Source organism: Corapipo altera, unplaced genomic scaffold, assembly GCF_003945725.1.
Source record: "Corapipo altera isolate COAL_440 unplaced genomic scaffold, ASM394572v1 75, whole genome shotgun sequence".
NCBI lineage: Eukaryota > Metazoa > Chordata > Aves > Passeriformes > Pipridae > Corapipo > Corapipo altera.
This window is the reverse complement of record NW_020884887.1, coordinates 15,809,401-15,837,343: the sequence shown is the minus strand read 5'-3', so window position 1 is coordinate 15,837,343 and position 27,943 is coordinate 15,809,401. Positions and strand designations below refer to the sequence as shown.

Genomic DNA, 27,943 nt, shown 5'->3' with positions numbered 1-27,943 from the left:
CAGTGCTAAGTTCTAACCAGAGATCTCTTTCTTGGTGTGATTCTGTTAGTAAAATCCGAAATGAACCTGGGGGTAAACACATCAGTTGTCTTACCTGAAGTAGTTTTCACCACCTCAGTTGTGTTTCTTAATCCTGTGAAGGCGAACTGGTAAAGCCTCCAGGACCTGGTGTCCCCCACCTCGACCGAGCTGCGCTTCCACTGGTAGATGATCTCTTCTCTGGGGTACCCATCTTATTGCAATGGGAGATACAGAAGCTTTGGTTCAGAGTCAGTGCTAGGGTTTGGGTGTACTTTGGGCAGGAAAAATATTACTTTTTATTTCTGAAAAACCTGGGGAAGCGTATTGCAAATAAATTATAGATATGTTTTCCTCAAATTACTTAGTAGTGGCTTTTACTTAATGTCACGTTTTATTTTATTAATTACAAATTGAAATCACATTTGAGATAAATTTTTCAAAAATAGCTTTTCCACTTTTGTGGACCCCATAGTATATAGTTTTTTCCATCCTTCAATTTTGGACAAAAAAAGTCTGCAGCTGGACCAGGAATTCATACCTTGACCTGACTGCAAAATGTCAAACTTGAGTCCAACTAGTGCAATAATAAAACTTGTGCGCAAACAGAAAGTGTAAGGCCACAGGACTTTGATGCTGAAAGTAAACATTTCTACCTTTATGTTCAAATATAAGCATAAACTAATCACATAGGTCCAGAAATTTTATTTTTTTACATAGCATTCCTCAATTTTATTTGTGAACATATATGATCCACATACTGAAAATAAAAGTGAAAACCATTGGGCTATGTCTAATTAAGAACATTATCTTCACTGACTCTAGGAATGTAAATATAAATTAATAATAAGCAGTTCAGTATGGGGCAGAAAAGGGATATTTTTAAGCAAGTTACTTACAGCTTGAAAATTCCAGGGGGCAGGAGTGCACATCCATTGGGAAGTTGTGTAACTGTAGCTGACACTCTGCATCAATTGTCAGCCTGAGAAGAGATCAGGATATACAGAATGCACTTGAGAAGTTTGTCCTGAAAGCTACATCATGGCAAGCAAAATAAGATTCTTCATAATTATGGATCTTGACTATGAAATATATAAATATTATATATAGGGAGAGAGAGAGAGCAGAAGTAAGTTATTGAGAATTATGTAATTGTTTGAATATTCCAAGCATAGGAAGACATCATGGTTACCAATAAACACTATTTCTTTTTTGGTTACATAGACCCTGATCATCTTTTCAGACTGTGTAACAGAAGAAGGTATTAAAGTTCTGCTCCTCTGCATCTGAAATGGCAGCATTACTCATGACTAACAAATCCATAAGCAGATATACAGGTCATCTCATGACCAGTGACAAATCTTTGTATCACAACATGCCATAATGCACTAGGGAAATGTATTTTCTGTGACAAAAATTCTATTTCTGAAATGACGGATGGCAGTCCAAATTTAGACATCTGCTTCCAAGATAGCCACCCAGACTCCCTTCCCAGCTGGTGCAAAGGTGCTCTGAGGATACACTTCATTTTCTCCCAAAATACGACATTTGCATTACCGCAGAAGGAAAATGAACCAAAAGGGGTTTCTCTCCATTGAATATTAGGAGAGTGTCCATAATAACTCAGGCACTGTAGGTGCTATAGATCAGGTGAAGACATGTACTTTTAGAAATCCAGAATTAAATGAGATGTACCCCCTGATGTGCCTGCTAAAAACTCTACCATTTTTCATTCAGTCCCATCCTTGCCATGAGCAGCGGGATCTTGAACTTTGGAAAGGAGGGAGGAGGTGGGGTGAGAGAGGAAAAAAAGAAAAGGAGGGGGAAAAATGTTTATTTGTTCCATGAGTCTCTAGGAAAACTGTAGGTTTCTGGTCTTTGCTGCTCAGCCTGTGAGCTGGGTTTGTCTCCAAGATCCTGAGTGTTCCTGCCTGCAAAGGGCTCCCTGAGTCTCACCCTGTGGGATGCAGGGGGGTGCTGTGACCACCAACCACCAAGTTAATGAAGTCAAAGGGAAACATTAGGAATTTAGGAGCAAATCTAATTTCCTTGTTGCCCTTCCTCTTTTCATTTTCATCACCTTGAGTATCACAGATATTTGATTTCCTGCTGGTCAGGATGGTTCTTGAGCCTGGGGGAAGGTGACTGAGAAAACTCAATCAGCCCTTTTGGAGCTCTCTTCTCTTCAGAACAGAATCCCAGATGTGTTAAATCCCATTTCACCTGTGCTTTAATCTGGGTCAGATCCTTACTGGTGCTTACTGTGGCTCTCTAGCACAACTGAGTAAACACTCATAACAGAAAACTCTTTCCAAGTTCTATCAGATACATCTCTTTCTAATGAGAGAACCTGAGGAATTTGAAGAGAAAGGTAATGAAATCCAAAGAGACAGTAGTGTAGCCAACTTCAAATCCAACATTTCCAATGTGGATCTAGGATCATTTTTATCACATTGACTTTGATTTGCATTGGACTTCAATTTTGATTGTTCTCATCTCTTCGGGTGATGCAACATGTGATGAATGTAAAATAACTATGAAATAAATCTCCTTTTTGTAATTCAGACAGCTGCAACGTTAAAAGGTTGTGTTAACCAAAGCCTCACCTCTATTCGTTAAAATTATCTTCAAAACTTTCAGTCTAAAATCAGATGATCTTATATCTATCATCTTTGATTCCATACTCTCATTTTAAATTATAAATAATCTTGACAAAATGCTGTATTTATCTGTATTTTACATAAACCCAAGTATCATATCACATGTAAAAAAAAAAAAAAGTAAAAAACCTCAAACACTTAAGATTTTCCCATTTAGGAAGTATCTTATGGTGATTTGTAATATGATATTTGACTTGTTACATATGGCACATGCTACACTTTAATGTAGGCACACACGTAATTATTGAAAAGGGAATCTGTCTCTGTAGGAAAGCTACACATGTGACTGGGAAATCTGGACATGAGCACAGCAATTTCAGGTTCCTGAAAATTTTAGTGGAATGGGGCATATCCATAGGTTGGGATTAAACCTTAAATGTTCAATGCCGAAACGATAAACCTTACTCTCACAGGATATTTGAGGAACAAAATGCTTTTGCAGTGTTGAGCCTCATCTAGCTAAATTGCAGTCAATTCAGAATAAGACATCTTTGATGTATATAATACCTCCTTTTATACCATCTACTTAATTCAAGAAAAATTCAAATTTATCAGTTTAGTGGAATAAAAAGGTAGAAGACAGTAGGGACCAAACCAGTGGCAAACAATAAAACATACCTGAAAATGAAGAGTAATTACTGTAAAAATATCTGTAATCATTTTAATATAGAAAGGTGACTATTGTGGAGCAAGACAGTACAATCCATAAGAAGAAATAAAATTCTTTATTGTGCCAATATAACATAAATTTCATGCAATGACTATCTTCTAAATACTTCCCTTTTTCAGGGTTTTATGAATAAATAAACAGCAAACCCCAATGTTTTTTCCTTCAGGTTAGTGTCAAATGACCTGAATTCAGAGGGTCTTTCTCTGGCTTTCCTTACAGAAATTAAAGTTATGTATAAATACCTCAGTGTGTACAAGACTCTGCCGTCATTCCAGATCCTGAGCATCCTATTAGGAGTTGTTATCCAATGAGCATCAGCTTTCTTGGAATTTCGGAAGAATGTGTCTGGTATCCAGATCTTCCCAACCATGTTGCTGTTTAATCGGAGCACTTTTATAGTGCTGTTGAACTTCAGACGTCTGTCATACCACGTTTGGGCGAAAAATATATCAATTGTATATTCCTGTTGTGTTAACCAGAAACACTGATGACAACATAGCACTCAGCATTTTACATAGCTCCTGATATACTTTCCTTAATTTCATATGAAAAAACTGAACTACAGAAGATGATCCTAGAACTGATAAAACCAATTTTTTTGTGAATTTTACAAAAGATTATTGTTTAAAACCAATTTATCCTGTTATTTTTTCCCACTGAGAGGTAAAACTAAGGTAAAATTGAGTGCCATATTCACCTTTCTAACTCTGTGTCCCCACATCTCAACGCAGACCTGCTCAGGCCAGAGAACAATTACCTGTTTCCTTGGATCTAGGACAGGAAAAGTTTGAGCTGACTGAACTGCCTGTGTGCCATGGTTATATCAGCAGTGGGGAAGCCTGTGGAGAGGATCTGGGCTTTCTGCTTTTTATCTCTGGGTGGCAAGAATGGTCGTATCACTGGTTCCTTGTTTTGTAGCAATCTGGAAGCTCAGTTTTACAGGAGTTAAACTGTCCCAGAGCATGTGAAAGTAGGGCACATGAAACTGTGGATATGTTAAAAACTATTATAATTACATTTTTCAGCATAGATCTCAGTTTTCCCATCTCGTAGAGATTTATACCTCATAATAGTCCTCACATTCATAATTAAAATGAGGTTTTAAAAATAATACAGGTACAACACAACATTAGAACTAATGGAAGCTTTGTCATGTCAAAATGATGGAGACGTGGTTACAAGGAAAACTGGCAATCATTTACGTACCATGTTGATTGCATTCACAGGCCCAATGCTGTTTACATACATGTCAGTGTGAATTATTGTTGGTTTAACTGGAAGAGAAACACAAGAATCAGTGAAATGAATGAAGGTCAAAGTCAACTACATGGAAGTCAAACACCATCATATTATTATAGTACTTCTCCTGGATGGCTGTGGTTGCCTCACATTTAAATGTGCATATCCAATAAATATAGATTTGCAGCAATGTCTTCAGTTTAAAATTAGCTGGAGACACTTTGAGACAAATTCTTGTATCACTTATTCTATCAGAACTAATTCCCTTATGCTATGAGAACAAATACTGAAAGCGATGTTGTTAGCTTAGAGTGACTCATATCTAACTGAGAGGATGTACATTTTGTGTCAGGTCACAGCAACACATCTGACAAAACACTATCAGTGAGAACAAACATTTTTCTTATGGTGTTTTGGACTACTTGTTTTACATTATAATGCCAAATGCAACATGATTGCTGTTGCCTGCAGAGGTGGCTGTAGGCAAGTAGCAATTTCAGGAGCCCAAAGCAAAATTAATACTCAAGGCTCTCAAACAGAAATGAAGAACAGTTGTTAGAATAAATTTATTTTGAAATTACTCTATTGTAGCTTTATTATTCTTATACACCTTGACTAAAACATGATGTTTTTTCTCAATTGCTTTTAAGAATGTCTTCTTCCTCTCTGTTTCTGGAGTCTTGGATTGGGAGAATAAGTTCCTCTGCTAATTTACACTGTATATGTACATCGAAGGTTAAAGACTCATGTTATCCCCCACTGTGAAAAATTCCTTCATTTATAAGCCTCTATAAACTTGTTAGAAACAGGTTCCTTCATTAACCTTGCTGCTCTCTGCTTTCCCGGGCCTTCCTCAGCCATGAAATCTCCCTGTGTTTTTCTATAATCTTATTACTGCTGCATCCTCTTCTCCAGAGGTATTGTCTGCCTGTGCTGTGCACACGTGGGGCTTCTCAAACACACTTGCAGCAATTCAGATTTTTCTCTTTGAGCTCCCTCAGTAATCAGTGGAGAGGAAGATTCCTGTAAAAGGTGATTCAGTCAGATAAGACTTCCATTACGAGTCCAGATTTAGGTCTCTATACTTATACTGGCTGTGGGAAACATTTGGGGAGACTGGCCTTGCCTGACTGCAGTTATTTTTTGTGAACCTCTTTCTCTGTGCCCCATTCATTCCTCTGTTACCTCGTGCCCTGCAGTGCAAATCAGGGCCCAGGCTGGATCAGTCAGTGCAGACCTGCTGCCATTGGAGGCTCTGTATCCATCACATCATACAAGGATCAGACTGTGGTATCCTCTTTTTGACCTTCCTTTTCAATATATTATTTGTGATTCTCTAACACCCTCACTTAGTTATAAAAAGATGATAAAAACTTGCTTTTTCAGTCCCCGGAAGTTAAATTTAGAACTTCCTATGCAGGTAGATCATTACAGGCAGCCTGATTCAGCAATTAACAACAGTCTTATCAGATGTTTTAGGATAGATTCAGCAATCTTAATTTATGTCAGCTTCCAAATTCATGGCTGCTTTTCATGCCTCTGATGTTTTACTGCATTGTATTTTATTCTCATAACTACTTTGAATGGATTATGCTTCCTGTGTGCAATCATATGACATAGAAATTGTTTCTCTTCACTGCCTAATCCAAAGTCATCTAGAAAGAAAACCAACATACCTCCTATGTCAGGTCTCAACTTGTTGTCATATCCTTCCAGCAAGCCATTTAAAATAAGAGTCACATCACTCTCATGGACTTTGGGAGTCAAAACCCAAGTCTTATTTGAAGTGTAATCTTCATAATCATCATCTCCCTTTTGGGTGGAACTAATAAAGAAACAAAATTGAAGAAATAGCCTTGAAAAATGCAAATTGGCAGGTAACTTTTTTGGGACACAAAACACCACCCCCTTCAGGCTTTAATAATACTGTACAAAACATTGAAAAATTGCCTGCTTTATAAAAGGAGACTCCCAGTAAAGGTGCCATGTAACAGCTGAGGTTACAGTTCACTTTAGCAGCATTTCCTTCTAGTACAGTTGATACCACATTCAGTCTACTAGAAGGAACATCAGTGCTTATCACCTTTGCTGCACCTGTTTTTTCTCTCACTGCCTCAGGTGGGACCTGTTATGAAACAAATCTAATTGTCACTCAGCTTATGCAACTCTCCCCCAAAATATCACTTATTATGTACACAGTGTTGTTGCATTACTTCTCTTGGAGAGAATGATTTGATGCACCACATAACTGACATGACTGATAATTAGATTCATTCAAACTAACTGTCACACAGCTTTTCTCCACTCTGATGAACTTGAGCCTATTGTGATTTTGGAAAGTTCAGCACAAATTTTTGCCAAGGGTTTTCAATTTCACTTTTGCTAACCAGAACCCAGAGAGGATAAAAAGTCTGTCTGCTAGTTGTTTCTGCTACTGAGCAGGATGACAGTAGATCTAATTCAACCTGCTTATAACAGTGAAAAAAAAAAAGCAAGTTAGGAGTCAGAAATGTGTAGACTGGTCTTAATGGATGTTTTGTTTTCTCAAAATCTGTGCCTCCAGTTCTAAAGGAGAATATAGAAACTACTTCAGGATATGACAGAATCAGATATTTTAATTTCAGAATGTCAGTGGTAATCAGCTGAACAGTGCTAGGCAACTGTTTTTTGCATAATATACCAGCATCCTTCTTTCCTGACCTGCTTCTTTGACAAAGTTTGAACACTGCTGGATATGAAAAATCTTAATGATACTACAAATTTCTTAAGCCAGCGGGTAGAACTGGGATACAAATGGGTTAAAAGCAGAAAATTTAGTTATTTTCCCATTTCAGCCGGAATCTGTACAGGAGTGGGAAAGAGCTCAGAGAAGTAGATTCTTCTGAGGCCTGGGTCTTGTGCTTGCACACGAGATTGAAAGAGGCCCAGCTGGCCATGGGTGCAGCAGTGTAGGGAGGAGTGGGCCCAGAGTCTGAGAGCACCACTCCCTTACCAGCAACCTTAGTGAGGTTGTGCCCACTCGTCCCTGCAGTGTTCTCCTGCTGCATCCAGCTTGGACCTACTCAGAATGGATGGCCTGAAGGCTCTCCTGTGTTGGGCTTTGAGAGCTGTAAACCAACTGCACAAATACAACTGAACTATGAAAGGGGTTTTGGGTCCTTTCTTCCCCATGGGCACAACCTGACAGGACAAAGCCACAACACGTCCGTGCCTCTGCGTGTAAGACTCTGCTCCCTGGGAGGTGCTGAAGGTACAGTGACATTTGAAGCAGCCTGAGACTGTGCACAGGGAATGTGTAGCATGAAGAGAGAGCCAGACTTGCACTGCATCGAGTTGAGCTTGGATTGGTTAATCTGTGCCTTCGTTCCATGTCCTGAATTCCACGGAGTGCAGCCTCCAGGCACCCCTAAGCCACCCAGCACCAGTGCTATGAACCTGGGAGCTTCAGCTTCCCAGCTCAAGAGCTATCAACCCAACTTCTTCCTTCTGGCTGCACAAGCCTGAGCCTTTTACAGGCAGTGAAAAGCAGAGTTTTAATTGGGCATGTGCTCCATAGTATTCTGCTCGTACTGACAAACAGGCCAATATAATTAAATTGGGGAAATTTGTTTATTCAGCTGTCTGGAGTTCAAAGTTCTAATTATAATTCAAAGGAACATAACTGAAGCCAAGTTCTTTCTCTTGGAGGAAAGAAAACCTTTCTAAATAAAGTCTTTGCAAACAGAAGGCACTAGATTATATGTTTTCAAACCATGCAAAGATAATGAAGAAATACAACTTTATGTATATTCCTGTTTTATAACCAAATAAACATTCATTCTCTGAAAAGAATATAATTTTCTGAATGGAAAAGAAAAAGTAAATCAAATGCATGCTTTCATAAAGGCAAGGTGTTACTGAGTATCAATGTGATGAGAAAGCTTCAAAACAGCTAGTTAGTAGAATCTGGTGTTCTAGACAGTGCAAGATTAGGAGTAGGTTTGTCTAGTGGTTTTCTCAAATCTAGAACAACCTTATTGAACAGCAGTCAAAAGTCACTAAAACTTCCATTTCTTCTTGGATATTATTTGCATGAAAGAAATATCTACTTATTTGTTTGCTCATCTCTCATTTCAAGCCATTTTGGCAGTCCACATCTCAAAAACCAGCAAATACTTTATGAGATTAGTGGGAGACAGAGGAGAGAGAACACAGCCAATGTAGCTAGGGAAAAATGCCACTAAATGCCAGCTTTTATCAGAATTCCAAGAGGATAAGTTAGTATGGGTATGCAATTGTCTAAATGTGTCTCTGTGTAAACCTGCACACCAGCCAGAGCAACCTGAGGTGCATCTCTATCCAGATGAGCAGAGCTTTGGCCATGCCATGCTATTACTACTAATGAAAGTTATAATGACAAAGCCCTTTTCATCTCCTTAAGACTTTCAGATCAGTCCTTCTGATTATATCATCTAAATTTGGCAAGAGCTTTTAATGTCCAGAACAAATTTGTTAAAGCCTAGATTATACCCAAATGTATATTGAAATCTGCTTTTATTTTTGTGACTGCCAGAAGTTTTCAAATCTAGTAATATAGATATTAAAAGAAACATCTATTTAGCTACTTGCAGATTACAGTAAAATTTTTGGAAGGTTAATGTTTCAGACACTGACACGAAATCTCAGCAGTTGAGGTATTCCCACTCGGACATTAATGCCATTGCAAGATGTGTGCAAAACTGCTCTACATAAATCTGCTTTCCCTAGTTGAAAAAGAGAGGGCTTAAGACAGTCAGAACCCAAACTTGAAACTTCAAGCCAAAGAGTACTCGAAGTTAGAAGGCACTTTTGGAGGTCATCTGGTGCAATCCCTGCTCAGTTGGCCAGCTAAGCCTGTATGAGGTAGTTGTGATGGTGATTACTTACATATATATTTAACCATGAGTGTTTAACATTCAGGGGGCTCTTTGTATGACTCAAATTACCTGAAATACATCTTCACAAAGTAGAGAAAGGGCAGCAATCACTACATGTTAATAAGCATTTATTAATTTAGATTAGATTTTTTTGTATAACATGTGCAAAGATCTGTAAACTGGTATCTCACTCCACATTTACATAAAAAACTCATTCTCCCACTGAGCTTTTTACCATGTCAGGTGTTAAACAGGAGTGAAAGTTAATTTTAACTGTTACTGAGAATTTTCTATGGACCTTCACCCAAGAGTCAATTATCCTGCTGAGATGTGCCTGCTGTTGCATTGCCATTTACAGGCAGAATCAGAGCAGCCACAAAGTGCATAAAGGAAAAGATGTGTAGCAGTACTGAATAGCTAACAATTAGTTAGTTTAAATCCTATTAAAAACTTAAATTTATTTGTTGAAAAACTCTGGCCAATTTCATCTTTTATACAAAGTAGGCTATAGAAGTTATAAAGCCTTCAGCAAAGATTTAATAAACTACTTACATATAGAATGAGTTGCCCATTGAAAGCACCAATCTGTTCTACCTCTCAGGGAAGGACTGAAACGAGGCTTGCTACTTTACATAACAGCACTGTTTATTTAATGAAGAGTCAAGTTGAATTCATTCTCTGATGTGCATAAAGAATTACCTTAATCTATAGGCCGTACATTAGTCACGGTGATAATATGGTCACTGTGAGGGAAAGACATTGCAGGTTCCCACAGTGGATGCAGAGATGCTGTATGCAGATGTGACAGGTGAGTCTGAGGAGCATACAGTGTCTCTGGCAGTCTGACAGTACCTGTGTTCTCTCTGGGGACTGCCAACCACGTTTGAAGCAAAGCCATCTCGATTGAAACAGAGTATGTTTGCACAAAGCTGTGTCCTGGGTTCTCTCACCCTGTTCATGTTTCTAGGCTGTCCATTCGTATTGTTTAAATCCCAGGGCTATGCCCAGGATTGTGCTATTATCCTTACCATAAAAATCGATCCTATTTTCTCTTTTAGTACTAAATGTTCATCACAATACCCAATCTTCAATTTTCTCAGCACTGCAAATCATGTAATGTGGAGATTAATTTTTCCCAAATCATTTCTTACATTAAAGATGTAAACTCGGAATAATGCTTTGCTTAGAGAGGAAAAGAGGAGATCCAGTCATTTAACACAAAACGATGTGGAGAAATTTGAACTATGAAATCGTGGAAATCATGTAGTCCTACTCCCTTCACCTAGAGCTGTGGTGCTGGTGCAACTACAATTCTGGATGGAGCTATGTTGAGGAGCCTGAAATCCTAGATTCCCAGCGTTTCCAGCAAAACTTGTTTCACACCTGGCCAAAAGAGAGTATAAGCTGTATTTTGGCCCTTTGATATAGTCATGGAGTGAGGGAGGATGAGGAAGTTCACAGGAAGAAACTAAATAGTTTTGACCTCTACTCAGTGTTTTGGGTAGGGTGGATCTTAGGTAGGTCACCTGTAGAAGGTAGTTTATTTCCTAGGCAACTGCTTCTGCTACAGCTATCATGTCATCAACTATTCAAATAGTGTAAAGTATTTAAAACCTTGTCATGAAATGATTACTGCTTAAAAACAAAGCAAAGCTGAGTTTTTCTTTCATCCCTAAGACACAGAGGTACTGAAGTGTACAAGGCAATAATTATTAAAATAATACTACAGTTCTCCTAAGCTGAAACATTAGGATTACATGGGACTGAGTACACAAGTCTCAAAATGGGTATTCAAGACCCAGAAATCACTAGAGGAGCACAGATGAGTACTCCCAGCAGATGACTTCTCAGTCATCTTTACTGAGCATGAAGGCCCCAGATTGCCAGCAATCACTCATTTCTGAGAACTGTGCCTACCCTGAGATTTAAAGGGTGCCTGGATCCCTGTGAACATTTCATCTCTTTTCCACTGAAGAGATGATACCTGGCAACGCAGACCTATGTATCACACTGTGGATTTTACAAGCTTTCTTCTAGTCATTCAACAATTCACAGTATCTCACTGGTACTTTTCAGACATTTTGAGTAAAACAGTCCAATTCTTAAACCTCTTCACAGACTTCTAAAATATTATATGGCAATTATGGTTTTGTATTGGTCTCTGTAAAACTGTCAGTCACAGCAGACTGGTTTATCCTATGGTCATTCTACATCTTCCCCAAGATATGCACTCACATCAACTACTGCACATAACACATCATAAATTTTAGCTCTTCGTAGTTATTGTTAAAGCATCTATTTGCCATATTTTCAAATTAAGCTCAGTGCGGCTAAAGCAAGTGTTTATACAGAAATATTGAAAATGAAAAATTTAAGTTGGTTTAAGTTTTGTTTCCTTCCTGTACGTTCACAAAAACACCTCTTAAAAAAAGCCCTTTGGAGTGCATTTATTGAGAGTTCTAACAATAAAACTTATCATTTGCAGTATTTACTCTGTTCTCTGGTTCACTGTACTGAAAAATTGTAGTGCAATATTTGCATTGCACAACAAATTGGATTCAAGTTGTGAGTGACCATGAGGATTATTATTCCTTTTAAAATATTTTTAGTAGCAACAAAATAGTCACAGCAAGTTGTCACAAAAATTCCTGGAAACGGGGACCAGTGTTAGCAGTCCTGGCAAAGAACCAAAAGCTGAAATGTAGCACCCAGTCTAGAATCTGTTTCTTCAGCAGAAAGTTGAGGCACATTGTAAATAAGTTGATAAAGGATTTCCACCTTCAGATCTATCAGAACAGATTGATGTAAATAATTGAAGCTGAATTCCACCACAATATGAACCTTTGGGTATGCACTGGAATCGTGTGCTACCCCTAGGGAGGATAACAAAGTGTAGAGGGTTGAAACAAAAATCTTTAGCCAGTAAGGAATAAGAAAGATAATTATAGAAACAAACATACATCATTAATTTTGAACAGCCTGAGCTTGAACTGCAGCATCGAGACTTCTGGAGGAGTGTAAGATGTGATCAGATGATTCAGATAAGTCTCCTTAACTTAAGATGATTATTTCCATTTTTTTGAGCTTGAATTTTGTATGAATATATTTCCTTACATTTTGTTTACTGGAGGTTATATAATCTAGTCCCATACCTGTTTTCACCATGGTTCTGGCTACTCATGTTAGTGGGAAGTGAAAGCATTAGAAACAAACAGAAAAGGTGGAATAGGTTCAGATATTCTTCTGCATCACAGGGTTAGCTTCAGTTGATCTTCTGTTTTAGTTGAAATTTACTGGCTCTATCTAACAGTAAAAGGTGTAACCTTGGAATTACATGAACCTGAGAAGGTTTTTTTGTTTACCTTCCTCTTCTCTCCAGTTCTCTTCCTTCCCATCCTCTTCTTTCCTCCTTTTTTCTTTAAATTTATCTTCTTTTGAAACTGTTTTATGCATCTCTGCATGTCAAGTCTAAGGCACTTGGAGCATGATTTTTGCCTGTTGCTATTACTCAGCTTCCCACTCTAGCTGGGAAATCTCAAGAGAAGGAGTTAATGGCCATTACTGGAATGTGATTTGACTAGGTCTGTTTTAGTGTGAGCCCACTTCATTTTTCCTGGCTGTGTTTTATTGTATATAACTGTCATCTGTTAGTATTTTATGTGATTTCTTTTCCCCAATGATGTACATTGCTTTTAGAAAAGATTTCCTAAAAATCTCACTATATATTAAAAAGAGGAGTAAAAAGCTCAATTCTTTTTTCAGTGAGTCAAATTAGGAAAACATTGATGCCCTTCAGCCATCTATTTAAACAACATTAGCTCAAAAAACCCTATCCTATTGCTCAATTAGATTCGAGAAATAAAAAAATAGGTTCTTGTTCTGTACTAGTGCACGAGGCACTCATATTTGTGGCTTTTCAGAATTCTTGCACAATGTTTTTCTGTATTTTGTTTGCACAGTAATTTCACACAGAAGGAAGTCACTCCTGGAATCAGTCACTCATGATGTAGTCATCTTCTCATCACTATCTCCTAATGTTTAAAAACAAACATGTGAGGTGCTAGAAATGTCAGCAGTTTTGCTTATTGAGTAACACTCCTGAGCATTTTTTTTAGATTTAAAATCCTTTTTTTTGTGTGTGTGTACTGATGTGAGCTATAAATTCAAGTTAAACTGAATATAAATCCTCATTAGAATTCAATCTGTCATGGAATGTCTTTGTTCTCTTCTTCTCTGTCTTGGTACACAGCAAAGCACTCTAATGAGGTGCTCCCAGTGTTGGGCTGGAGTCAGGAACATTGAATGCTTACCCCACTTAAAGGACTAGTGTCCTTCTCCTTGCTATGGTAAGCCAAGTGATACCATCTCTCCATGTAAGTGTAAACTACTTTTATAACATAAATAAGCACATAAATATCCCTTATTATTTGTGTTTGATAAAGACTAGGTATGATGGTAAACCATCTAATTCGGAAGAAACAACCACTAACCATGCCTTAGGAAATGACATTGCATTGCACTTATCAGCAAGGTTAAAGCCTGTATCTTTGGTAAAGCAAGTGGGTCAGATAAGCCCTGAATGCTTAGAAAGCCAGTCAAAACTAAATGGGTTTATTCAGAATATACTAATAATTCTTACTTCTCTTAGATCATGGAAGTGACTTTACTGGAATGTTTATTAGGTAGAAATGTATCTTGATAAAGGAGCTGAATGAACAGAAAATAGCTGCTTAATACACATCAGCATGTAGCTAACTCATTCACAAAATGACTGTAAGCAAATGGTAAAAACTAAACTGGTTTTTTGTTGTTTCTTTTTAAAACAATGCTTCTGATTTAATTTCATTTTTAATGCATGGTAACCAATAGTAACCCATGTGTTCCCACATAAACCAGCTTATATCATGCAAGACGCTGTTTGCACTCATACTCATAAAACAGACTGTGCAGGGGTGGATGTGGAATTTAGTTCTGATAACAGGGTAGATGTGTGATAAATTAAGAATGTAAGTGGCAAACTAATGTCTCTATGTCAGCTGAGTAGGAAAATTGTCAACAAGTGTGCCTGTAATTCCCCTATGAATTTCATTTATTTTGATTAAATGGTGGGTTTGTTGTATAATTCTGATGGACTTTCCTTGGTGGTTGTTGCAATCGAAATGGCTTCATGTCAGGGTCTCCTTAATTCTGTGGGACATAAATATCCTAGTTTTAGGGTAAGGGCTGCTGGCACCTCTCCTGTAAAATGCACCCAGGCACAGTTATCCAGTGGTATTGTCACCCCATGCCTGGTTAACCTCGAGAAAAGGAGGCTCAGTGGAGTCCTTACTGCTCTCTATGACTGCTGAAAGGAGGTTGTAGCCAGGTGGGGATCAGCCTCTTCTGCAGGTAACAAGGGATAGCACGAGAGGAAACAGCCTCAGGTTGGACCAGAGGAGGTTTAACTCGGATATTAGGAAAAAAATTCTTCCCTGAAGGAGTTGTCAGGCATTGGAACAGACTGCCTAGAGAAGTGCTGGAGTCCCCATCCCTGGAAGTGCTCAAGGCGTGTGGGTGTGATACTTGGGGACACGGTGTGGTGGTGAACATGGCAGTGCTGGGATAGTGGTGGGACTCAGTGATCCAACCCTAATGATTATAGGATTCTGTGCCTCTCCCCCTCTGTGCTGCATTCCAGGTCCACTCCCCAAGGCCTCTGCTGTTGTGCCAGGTTTGTATTTCTCCACACTAAATAGCCATGCCAGTAACTAGTTCTCCACAGAGCCACTGATTGTCACTATTGTTTGTATAAAACTCTGGTTGTACCATGCATAAAGTCCAACAAATTAGCTGGAGATGTCTGGTCAATGAGCTAAATTGCTGTGGCAGCTAAACCAAGTCAAAAGAAGCTGTGGGCAGGTCAAGAGATGTTCATGCCTGGCCAAGCCTCTGTCCTGGGGCCTTGCAGGCTCAGTGCAGGGAGGGCCCGTGGTGAGCAGTGGCCACGCTGCATGGCAGGGCTGCCCACTGCCACTCACACTCCTGCCTTCCACGAGAAATAGGGACGCAAAGCTGCTACATCTTCCTTTCCTATTTGTGCCCCACTATGATAAATGTTTTCTAGCTCAATTTCAAGAAGAAATACTGAGGTACAGAAAATTTTGTAAAAAAAAAAAATACTTAAGATATCTATTCCATAGAAAGAAAATCTCACTATTAACTATGTAGAACTTTTTACGCAAGAATACGAAAATCTTTTTCTGAAAAATGGTCAATTGTTTTAAAGGTGCTAACTAATAAATAATATGGTGGCTCTGAACTTTATTTTAATGAGAAGAAACCACGCATGGGTTCACTCAGTGTCTTATTTATCTTTTTTGCCTTTCTATCAGTCTCCAGTAAGTAAAATGTAAAGCACAAACATGCAAATCCTACCTAGCTCTGAAGTTTTTGGCATTTGAGTGGGCTAGGCATAACGATCACTGCAAAGCCTATCTTCCCATCTCTCACATTTAAGAATGTGACTATTAAGACTAGTCAAAACACTGGGAAAATAGCAGCAATTTCTATTTCAGACACATTCAAACATATATCTCCCAGGCTTTTCTTTTTCTCCCAGAAATATTTTGGCATACCTTTTTTGACTCTCGTCATCATAAGAGAATTTTATTTTATAAATTGTCATGGTTCTGATTATGGTCAGAGAAGTTTGTCTTTGTAAAAGTAAAGACACTTCTACAGAGAAAGCTACTAGAAACTTGTTTTATAAGTAGGTGTCATTCTGGGCTAGAGAAAGCTCCTCATAACTGGAAAAAAGGGCAAGATCAGAATAATAAATAAGTACAAACAGAAGCTGAGAGTAGGTTTGATTAATGTGTGCAACTGGCTACAAGGGTGAGAAATAGCAGTAGATGTAACCACAGACATATTCCAAAAGCATTATTTGGAAACATTGCTTTGGGAACCAAGTTTATACAGCACTTTTACTGATTTATTTCTGAAATTCCTGGAGAGAAGAAACCACATTAAGGTCTACAAGATGTCGACTCATATAACTAGAGTTTCAAAATATATTTAACAATGGAATAATACAGAGTGCAGAAGATACTACAGAGAATGATACAAAGTCCAGAAACAGATACAGGTGAAATTGTTTCCTTCAGTTTGAAAGATTATATAAGAAGATTTTTGTTTCTCCCCCTCTTCACTTCAGCTCTGTACTGTGGCTAAGCCAAAGGACCCACTAAATGTGCTCCAGAGACTGTTTCAGATGAAACCCAAAATGTCCATATATTCAGGCCACAATGTCCAGTTCCCCAGCAGGTTTCCTTGGCTCCTCCTCAAAAGCTCTGTGGAGGACCCCCCATGGCAGGACAGCAACAAGCTTTAAGGGTGAATGGATACAAGATGAAGCAGGGATATGGAGAGGTTCCCATCTGGCATTACTTGAATTAGTCCATTCTCACCTGTGGGGTCTCCATGGAAGAGATGTAAGCAGCAGCTACATGTGGTGTCATTTATGGATCTCGTACTCTGTGTGTGCTCTGAAGCAAGATGCAGGAAGGAATTTAGGGCAGCCACGCAAAGCCTCGTGGCAACTAAGAATAAGCTCGTTGGCAAAGTGCTGATGGTGTCAGACCTCGTTTTCCATGGGTACAGAGAAGGCACCATGATGCTTCAGAGATTTTGTTGGTCCTTTATAGATCTTATCCAAACTGCATAATCAGGAACTTTTTAAAAACAAGAAGAGTCTTTCCATGACTTGAGCAGATGCTGATGGGACCATCAGGTGAGGATGGACACTTGAAAACTTGGAAAGAGTGCAAACCCCTAAAATTAATGGGACAGGAGTAGAAGCTAAGGAAGAGTAAAGAAGTTTTACTAGTCATAGCCTATCTCCCACATGAATAAATCCATCTTCAGTTTCCTTTTCTACAGATCCAGCAGCTTTCTATGAGCTGCAGACACGCAGAATAACAGCAGAGTATTGACAATAAGAAATTCCCCTGGAAGCCACTAAAGCAAAACTTCTACATGCAATCTGTCCTCCTAAGATGTCCCGGGGAATTTGGCAAACACGCCTTGAGATAATTTGTTAAATAAAGAAACAGGTGCTATGCTAAGCTCTACAGTTTTCCAAGACAGATTACCAAAGAAATAATTTAGAAGACAGGACATAATTGGAATAGACTTTCTGGCAAATGTTGCATTTTTAGCTTATATCTGTCAGATTTTCCAGGATTATGCTTTCCATACTGCCAGCTGCTCCATAGTCTCATCCTGGTGCAGAAAACTATGTTGGTAAACATTTAAACACAAATGAAAGTGTTTTCCTGGCTAAGGGCTCGAATGTTACAGCCTTGCTGAACTGAACCCTGGCTCAGCTGCCTCAGCCTGTTTTCCCAGGTGTCACTGCAGACATGACACCTTTGTTGACGAAATACATTCTTTACTTGCTGTTTGGAAGTCTTGCTCACAAACTCTAATGGGAGGTCCTATTCAAAATAAGTACTATTTATGACTGGACATCATTTTGCTATTAAACTTCTGGATTTTTTCATTATATCCTTTCATTACTGTTTAATTGAGGAGCTCAGATCATGGCATATGCAGGTAATGATTGCAGATAACAAATTTTTCTCAGTTTTTGGTCTGAATATATATTGCATTGAATTCAATCCCCTCTGTGCTTATCTACCACAGAGATATTAAGAGAGACAGTGGTCTGGGGATGGAAACAGAAGAATTGTTTTTACGGATATAGTATCTTCTATCTTTCTTCTTTTCTTTTTCTCTTTCTTAACAAACTATATAATTTAAGCTGCAAACAATTTTCTCTCCTAGTACTCTCCATAAGTCTTCTCATACTCAGAACTTCTTCAAAGTTACCATGTAAGATGAAATTCTTGGTTTCTGGCCAAGGGATAATTTTATTTTAAAGCTTAAAATAAAATCCAATTTTTGAAATCGGTAAAGTTATTCCCGTTTAAAACCAAATCTGTATATGAGTTGTTTTCAGACACATAATCCCTAAATGACTGAATAGTAAATTCTGGAACTCATTATAGAAATAATCCTTATTAAGATGTATACCACAGTAAAAGTGATTCGCTATTAAGAAGTTAAAATGTATTCAGTGGGTATAAAAGTGGTTAAAAATGGTTGGATATTAATAGCAAGCAATTTGGAATTGCTTAATTTAATTTCTGAGAAATGAACTCTCTGGAGACAGTGGTGGCATATTATGGCATATTGAGTTTATCTGGGCGAAACAGAGGCACCTGAGATTTACACTTTGACATCAAGGAGGCAGTCGTGGATCTGTATCACAAGAACCAGTGGCAGACAGGAATAAGCCTTGTTAGTTATGGTAGACATAGAAGTTAAGGATTTGGCCCTAAAGATTTGTCATGACTTTAATCTCATGTGCTACATTACATTAGACCTTTATTAAGGTTTTAAGTAATATTAAGTGCATGCTTTAAGTCTTTAAGACAGCTTAGTGAGATGTTTTAGCATTTCCTGGAGAAAACCGGAAATAAAATGGAAAAGGTCATTGCTAATGTATTGTTTATTTTTGTTGCCCCAAAGAGCTTACAAATACCTGATATGTTTAGTCAGTACAATATGGTCTGTGGTTTGTAGTTAATTATTTGGGTTCAATAAAAGAGTAGCAATATTTGTATTTGTATTCTAAGGACCTCCAAGCATTTTACCACTGGTAACCTTTCCTTCTTCCAAATTCTTACCTTCCCAGAAAATAATTTCTTTACTACATTACAATACAAAATTGTAATGCTCAAACATATTTGGGGTGACAGCCCTCATGGGCTGCAGGAGCAGATTGTATCATTTACGTTATATAACAGAAGCCAAAAGGTGTCTTTTCAGTATTAGTTCAGACACTAAGACAGTTCTTGGTAGTAAATATCATTGCATGGGTCACACACCTCATCTTCTTTCTCAAACCACTACGAGCTTTCTCACTTGTGTTCTTGTTGGGGTGTGGCATCTCTCTGGCCTCTGACTTCCAAAAATACACGCAGGCTCTCTGCACTTCATGCAAACAGTTGTCCTGCGTTTGTCATCTTTATTAATTTGAACATAACCACTCATCTTCCTAATCCCTGTGCTGGTTTTCTATTTGAAGCATAGCAGGCTTCTTGTCTCTGTTAAAGATGATGTGTAATTCCAGCCTTCCCAATTCGCTTCCAGACCTCCTTCAATTCTGTGTCCTATTCACAGCAACTGTAGAGCCTTTTTGGGCTCACAGCTACAGCCCTTACTGAACTAGGGAACTCTAAGGGCTCTCAGTAATTCATCTGAGATGGTCAAGCTGACTGTCATTTTAATCATATATAAAGTATTTGGTGGCATTCTCCATTCCCTGACATTTTTGTGCCTGTTTGCCTTTCCTGTTGGATCTCTTTGGGCAATGCTTTCACAGATGGTTTGAAAATATTGGCCATCACCACAAATAAGCACAAACTACTGGTCTGAATATAGAATTATGTTATTGATTTTTGGGGGGTCAAGTGTTTATTTTTCTGCACAAAGACTCAGTTTGGATGCTTAAATTTTGGAAGAATGTCTCTTAGGCCTATAAAAGTAGAAACCAGAGGCATTACTGAGGATAGCAGAAGAGGAAAAATGATTGCAGACTCCTCAATGAACTGTTTTCCCTTGCCTGCATCAGTATCTGCCATGCATCTAATTGAAGCCTTTTTAGTGTTAATCTGCACTGCGAAGTCTTCTCTGCCTTCATCAGTTTTTGGAGACAAAAAGCAGAGTACACCCTCTCATAGGATGTACACAAAATGGCCAAGAGATAACTGATCTCTTTGATCATTGTGAGTACAATTCATTCTGGTTTGGTGACACGGTTCTCTGGCTTTAGCCATGGTTCAGTAGGTTCCCAAAGTGCATTATTACTTGATAATATATTGAATAATACATTGATTAGTTTAGCAAGGCTTTCTAGCATTATCTGATTAATTGTTCTTAATTGTTCTCTTTCTCATTCTTTCTCCTTCTACCTCTTTTTCGCTCATGAAAAATAATCTAAGGGAATTAAATGAAAGGGGAATTCAGTAGATAATCCTCAATCTGTTGCAGCAGGCAGATTTCTGTTTGGATTTGAAGATATCTTGCTATGGATTAACGAAAGCTTCATATGACCAGAACATGCTATTTGTGTTACACAATATAACACTGAATCACTACTGAAGGAAAACACTTGTTTTCTCAGATCACCCACTTTTTTCTAGGGAATTCTGGCAGAAGGTTATTTTAGGTATGTATGAGATCCTCTTTAAGATGCATTTCTCATCAATGTATAGAACCAGAAGTATTTTTCAGTACAACACAGAGCATTCCAAAAGCTTAAGATGATAAATAGCTCAGAAAAAATCTAGCCTTTCGTCTCAAGGGTTCTCACCAAAGTCTAAGATGACATTCAGTAAAAAATACAATTTCATACATGATTACCTGCTTCATTTGGAAAGAGTTAATGCAAGCATAAAAAGTAAATAACTTCTTATTCCATTCCTTCCACATACTCATTATTATCCTTCATTTCTTTTAAATATATTTTTCCCATATATTGATCTTTTATTTTTGGTAATAATCTGTACATGTTGTCTTAGGTATTGTAAAAATGCTATTTCTTAAATATTTTCCTGTTTATCTGCAAACAGATGAAAGTTCTATCTTGTAAGAGTAATATTTAGTCTCATATACAATGGCCAGATTTCACAGCTATTGTATTTCAGTGAATATGTGTGAAAATGTCATTCCACTAAATCTGAAACAATAGAAGTGATCCTCTAGGTGTAAAAATCTGACACAGGAGTGTTTTTCTTCATTAATGGTGATATTCCGTTGCACTGAGATTGTATAAATTACTGAATTTCTATTACCTGCTCTTACTTATCAGTAACCTCAATGTAATCATTACCCTGGGTCAAGCCACCAGTATATTGAGCCACGTATTTTGCATCTGGCAGATGTCAATAGCAGAAACTAAGAGCAAAAGAAAAGGGCAGAAATATCCCTGCCAAAGTCTCTCCTCTTCCAGAAACATGAAGATAGAGATTTCCTGCAATGGAATGTTAGCATTGAGTTCAGTAGATTTTGAAATATTTTTTTTCTCTTTGAATCTATATAAATACTGGGCCCTGCATTACCTCACTTACTGAAAAAAACCAACCATTTTCCTAAGTTTTCAGGCAGCCAGGGAGCATTTCATTGGGTGCTCTATGCCATTTACATAAGAGAGAACAAGTAATGCTGCTGTAGTCAACTTTTTCTATGTTGCTTAGGACATCACATGAAGAAACATTATGCAGCTGAGGTAGTCATTTACATGGGAAGGTGTTTGCTACATTTCTCTTCTTATGCAGTCACTGGTGGTTTTCAGCAGCATTAAAGCCTCCTTTTTTGACAGCAGTTGTGTTAAAAATATTACTGTTATATAAACAAGAGGATATCACCGTGTGTCAGACTGAATACCCAATATTCAGTCTGACGAGACTCATATATTAATTTCCTGTCATAACTATAAAATACCCCAGAATCACACTAGATATAATCCTCACTGTTCTCTCAATACTTTTGTCAACCTACCACCTTCGGCCCTCTTTTACCTCAGTTTTTCTCAGCCAGCTGGCAGGTGTTGGAACTCGTGAAAATATGTACCCACTATCTCCCTCTTCCCACTCTTTTTTCATATGGATGAAAAAAAAAATCTATAGCTTTTTGCAAATTTCTCACATTGAAGGAGATGGTTACACATTCTGATATAAATTAAGTTCTAACCACTTTGTATGACAAGTTTAAAAGCAAGTAATATTATGTTCTGTTTTGCTGTTTTCTCCACCTTCTGGCTTAGTGTGAAGCTGAATTTCTTCTTAATTTGAGGAATTAAACTAGCAGGTTACTTCTGGACATTACAAATAGAAAACCGGACCCAAAAAACAGCAAAGCTCCCACTCACTGCATCAGAGCTCTTCTGAGCCAGGAGCTCACCTGAATAAAATGCCTGCAAAGACACTGCCTATACAGGCATATACACCTGCTGAATTCAGACTCTCGTGGGATGCTTCTTGTTAGTATTGGGACAATTTGGGCCATAATCAGTATGAAAAGGAAGGATGCAATGAATGTTAAATTTTAAGTCATCAAAAGTCACGCTTCATATTGAGTCTAAAGTTTAAAAACAATAGGTGCATCTAGAATATACACTTTATACTGTTCCTTTCTCATCTCTCCATCAACTAAAATAGCTCTTCACCCTCGTTTTTGTGTGTTGGATATTTTCACTAGGGGCAGTTGCAGTCCCTAATTTCATGAGTTTGGTTTTAGTCTCATTTTTTGAGATAGGCTCTTCCTTACATAATAATAATAATTATAATTATATACCTTACTATGGCGATGGACTCTTTTTTTCTGTAATTTATAGTTCTTTCCAGGTACTTTCTGCAGTCTTTTTATACCTCATATAATGAATGTATCTTGTTCTAAGTAAACAACCTCCTCCTTTCAGCCCAGAAAGCATATGTATACTTCCAGTGAAGTTACCTGAATGTCCATTTCTATCATCAGTTGTCATATCTTTTCTAAAAGAAAATAAACGTCTCTTTCTCTTTTACTGCCAGAAAGCCTCCCTAGCTCTTGTTCAGAACTTCAATTCAGACAAAACAAGCCCTGTTTGTGAGTGGAGAAATTCCTTTATGTTCAGAGGGCCAGGACAAAACCTATGTGCCATTTAAGATCAGTTCACATTAGTCTGTGGACTAGAGTGTAAAGCTTATGTTGATCTTCTATGTAGAATAAAAAAGCAGGAATGAAGGAAGAAGTGTTTAGAGCTATTGTAAATCAGTTGGCTGGAATGTAGGTTGAGCTTTCTGCAAAAAAATAAAAGCATTATGCAGTGTAAGAAACACTTCTTGAAGATCCTTCCTGAGTTATAATTTAACTTTGGGTGATTTCCCAGTTCTTACTTATGAGCATATAGCCACTTGTAAGAATCTATACTGGATATGTCTTGGCTTTTCCCTCAGCAACAGACTGACTTCAGTGGATCAGGGATTACTGAGAGGATAAAACGAGGCTCGACATGTGAGAAGATTCCCAGAACTGCTGACATTTTCAGTACTAGGTATAGGATAGGGTGTGGATTTCTTAGTAAGCAAAACTGGAAAAATGGACAATTAAACTTTATCATTTGTGTTAAAATGGATTTGTATTGCAATAATAGCCTGCTAAAAATGTTCAACCCTAGACAGGCTATGAAGGATGAAAATTAAAAACCCCCTTCAGTTCTGACATCCTATGTCAGGTTTTGGGTTTAGGTTTTTGTGTGTGTCTATTTTTGTGTATGCATCCAGACTCTTTGCACTGATGCCCAGCGACAGGACGAGGAGCAATGGCCATGAACTAAAACACAAGAACTTCCACCCTAACATGAAGAAGAACTTTACACTGAGGCTGGCAGAGCACTGGAACAGCTGCCCAGGGAGGGTGTGGAGTCTCCCTCTCTGGAGACATTTCAAACCCACCTGGACACGTTCCTGCATCACCTGTTCCAGGTGACCCTGCCTTGGCAGGGGGTTGCACTGGATGGTCTCCAGAGGTCCCTTCCAACCCTAAATATTCTGTGCTTCTGTGATTTTCGAAGCCTGAGTTGGTATTAATCAAGCCCCAGGCTAGCTGGCTGTTCTCACTTCCATTCTCACATGAGCCATTTATTTTCTGTATAAGGCTGTGAGTGGGGCTGCAGGTCCAATAGTCTGCAGAGCTGCAGCTGAGACTGTCCCAGTGAGGCAGATAACCACAGTACACTCTGGTTATCCTGCCGGATGCTAAAAAATAAATAATCAAACGATCACCCCAATAGAATCTTTGTATTTAGAAATATGTAGAACTTGTGCAGCTGGAGTAGCTGACACCAGCTGTTAGAAGGGAAAGGCTGCAGGGTTCTGAGCCAGCTTCAAATGAGCCACAGCATCTCACTGCAGGACAGTGCCAGTCAGAGCTACTGACCTTTAAACTGCCTCTGCTTTGGAGCTGACTTGAATACATGTCTACAAGGTATTGCTTAATTTTCAAATCTACTTTAGATCTGTGGGTTTGGTACTCTTTTTATGACAATGGTAGTTGTTCCAAGTTTGTGTCCCAGCATTACAGCTGGCAGCAGTCAGGAATGCAGCATGCTTATGAAAAACTCAAAGGCAGTCTCACGCTCCTTGCCACCCTGGACATGTTTAAGTAGTGAGCAGGTCTGGTGTCTGTACAGCCTCAGCTCTGCTGACACAAACACTGTAGTGTATTAAATATTCAACTTCATTGTATCATAGGCAAGGATAAAGTCATATTTTAACAGCACCTAGATTCACATCTTCTGTCATGACGCTTCTTTAAAGGGAACCATTCCTTGTGAATTGAGAGATCATCTCTTGCTGAGCAGCTCCTTATTTTTGACTCAGTATTTAGTGCTCTATGCTGTGTGGAAGTATATGAATATCTACAGCTACAGGAATACCACCAAACTGATGTCAGCAAGTTTTATAGTAATTCTAAATGACTGTCCATCTGGGGGATACCCATGCCCCTTTTAATTCCCATTTATACTATATCACTTTACAAGAGCAAAACAATTTTATTTACACCCATGTTCAGTAATTTACTAATAAAAATACGTTTCACAAAGGCACCAAACTATTTTGGTGCTAAAATGATTATGGATTTTTTTGATCAGTCCTGACAGTTTTTGGCTTTAGGTATGTAACTGCAGCATATAAACATTGCCATGATGCTACCTGAGCACTCACAAGTGAAAAAATAAAAGTTGCTGGTGTTCCACATTTTCCATCTGGACATTACTTTGCACTGTATTCATGTGGATTTTGCTGACAATTGGTTAAAGCTAAAGACTCTGCAAAAAAACCTAATAAACACTGTATGCAAATCGTGTGCAGAGTATAGCTTTAAATAATTTTAAACTTTGCTGGTGAATTCTATTATATGTAATGTTAAATACCTACAGTTGTCCAATAAGGGTAATCAAATAATTAATTCCACTTAACACCCATATTAGGGTGTGCAAATATTAGTTTATTATATTTATAATTTTAAACTGTCTCTTAATCCTAAGATTTTTTATGCACAATTTTCAGAAATTTGGAGCTTAGTTTGACTAATTTTCACTGAAACACAGCTTCAGTCAATGTGATGGACTGCCCAATGCTGTTACAGTAGTCTGAGTGCTAAGATGATGAGGAACTGCAAGAAGTTTGCAGTACAGTTATGTATGTCAAGAAAAAAATTGTAAGAAAGCACTTCCTAAAACTTTAATGTGCCCAATTGTAAGGATGTACTCTGTGCATGGAACAAATCTGACACAAGTTCTTGTGAAGGTAAAATATTCCAGTGCTGTAATATGGCATTTGTTCAAATCATGGTTTGCTGAGGTCAAAGCCAGAATTTTAGTTATTTCCATTAATGCCTAGTGATGTCTTGACTCTTCTTTCTTTAATCTTGCAAATGTCAACAACTTTGCAACAATAAATTTCTCAATATAGTATTTTCTGTGTTAATAGGGTTCAAACTTCTGCACAGTACTAGTAATCAACATTTATGTGTTCAATTACTTTGATCAGATTCTGCAAATACTTAAACCTCTGTGTATATTCTGATTGATGTCAACACATTTACTCAGATGCATAACATGGAGCACTTTTGTTGGTGTTCAGCTGCATTGGCCTTCCAGAATTTCAGACAAGTGACACATAATAAATGATATTGCTCTCCTTCTAACGTGTTTGATTAGATTTTAACAAGGAAAATCTTTCATCCTGGCTATAAATAAATGGTATCTAAGTTCAACTTTTTATAACTCAGCCTTGGTCCATGAGTTTTCAAAACTACTTATAATAAGGCTTCTTCCACAATAGAAGTAGGAAATTGTTAGATTTCCTGATTGTTAGAATTAAAATAATATTTGCATGTTGGCTCATTTAAGATGTTTCTGTAAAGCACTATTTTCTCTTTACTTGTAGCTGTTTATTAGTATTTTTCTATTATATATTCTTTAAAATTATGAGGTCAGGAAACTGTCAGAGGAAACCATCTTAGCTATCAGATGGCTGTGAAAAGAAAACAGAACCTTTTGCTGAGATAAAACTTTAAGTTGCATTATGAAGGGGTTTTTTTAGAGCTTATGAAATAATTTTGGCAAAATTCCTCTCGGGTGATGCTATTCTGAAAGATGAGTGAAAAGAAGTAAGTATGTTAAAATAAGTATTTGAGATTATTTTAGTGGAAGTTTTATGTCGAATCTGAGAACCTGTGTCATAAAATCCTGTAAAAACTCATCTTCCATTGCTGTATTCACATAGCAATCATAAATGGCTCTGTAAGATCAGAGATACCTCACACTTGTCTTACTCCCAACAACCAGGTATCCCTCATGGTAGGCTCACCAAGTTTTATTTCACTTTCATTTTCAACCATTTTAACTTTCTTTTGACAGGAATTCTTTACAAAGCCCTTTTTTGTGTGTGGAAAAAAAGTAATCTAAAACACAGTAACTTTTAATTTCCCTGGGAAATCATTTGGCCTTTTATTTGGCTTATAAGTAAGATTCTACCACTGCAGCTACAAAGTCTGATTTTTCTTAAACAAAACAGAAAAGCAAACAGAAAGAACACACTTTTCAGTATGGTAGTGTCCAGGTAAGGGGAGGGAAGAATCAAGGTAAATTTGAATGAGAAGCCTGTGTTGGCACAGCATTAAGAGTAGCAAAGAGAGCAGGCACTAACTTCTCAAACGTATCAATGACAACATGGCTTATGCAGCTGTGAGGAACAGTCTGCTGCTGCTGGAAAGGCCAGGTACTTTGCAATGCAGTGCTATTTTCTCATCTAACCTGCTAAATGCACAGTCCACACATTTTTACAGGAATGTCTGATTCAGCGCAGTGCTTGGCACTGCAGCAACACTCCCGCCCTCCACTTTCCTCTCATCCATGAACTCCTTCTTCCTCTGCTCTTGAGATTTTTACCTCTTTACATTTCGGTATCTGACACACATATATAGCACGCACAGGTCTTCCAACAGGACGTGTTGGTGTGGGGGGAAACGCTGTTGTAAACATCCATCTCATCTGGTCCGCGAACGCTATCGCAGCCTCCTGGCAGCGTGACGAGACCGATAGCGGCCGGGAGCCGCCCGGGAGGGCTGTGAGGGACCCGGGAGGGCTGAGAGGCACCCAGGAGGGCTGTGAGGGACCCGGGAGGGCTCCGAGGCACCCGGTAGGGCTCTGAGACACCCGGTAGGGCTGTAAGGGACCCAGGAGGGCTGTGCGGGACCTGGGAAGGCTCTGAGGCACCCGGGAGGGCTGTGAGGGACCCGGTAGGGCTGTGAGGGACCTGGGAAGGCTCTGAGGCACCCGGGAGGGCTGTGCGGGGCCCGTGAGGGCTCTG

At 38.4% G+C, this 27,943-nt stretch overlaps 1 protein-coding gene across 2 annotated transcripts in view; it reads right to left on the bottom strand.

Annotated features, from left to right (window-relative positions):
- GABRG2 (gamma-aminobutyric acid type A receptor gamma2 subunit) overlaps positions 1–27,943 on the bottom strand; it is a 60,428-nt gene that overhangs the window by 30,844 nt on the left and 1,641 nt on the right. For both annotated transcript variants that reach the window (XM_027643262.1, XM_027643261.1), the window contains 5 exons: positions 6,264–6,412; positions 4,555–4,622; positions 3,591–3,811; positions 918–1,000; positions 95–232 (listed from right to left, as the gene is read on the bottom strand). In XM_027643262.1, the coding sequence (XP_027499063.1) occupies positions 95–232; positions 918–1,000; positions 3,591–3,811; positions 4,555–4,622; positions 6,264–6,412 (659 nt within the window). The remainder of the gene's footprint in view (positions 1–94; positions 233–917; positions 1,001–3,590; positions 3,812–4,554; positions 4,623–6,263; positions 6,413–27,943) is intronic.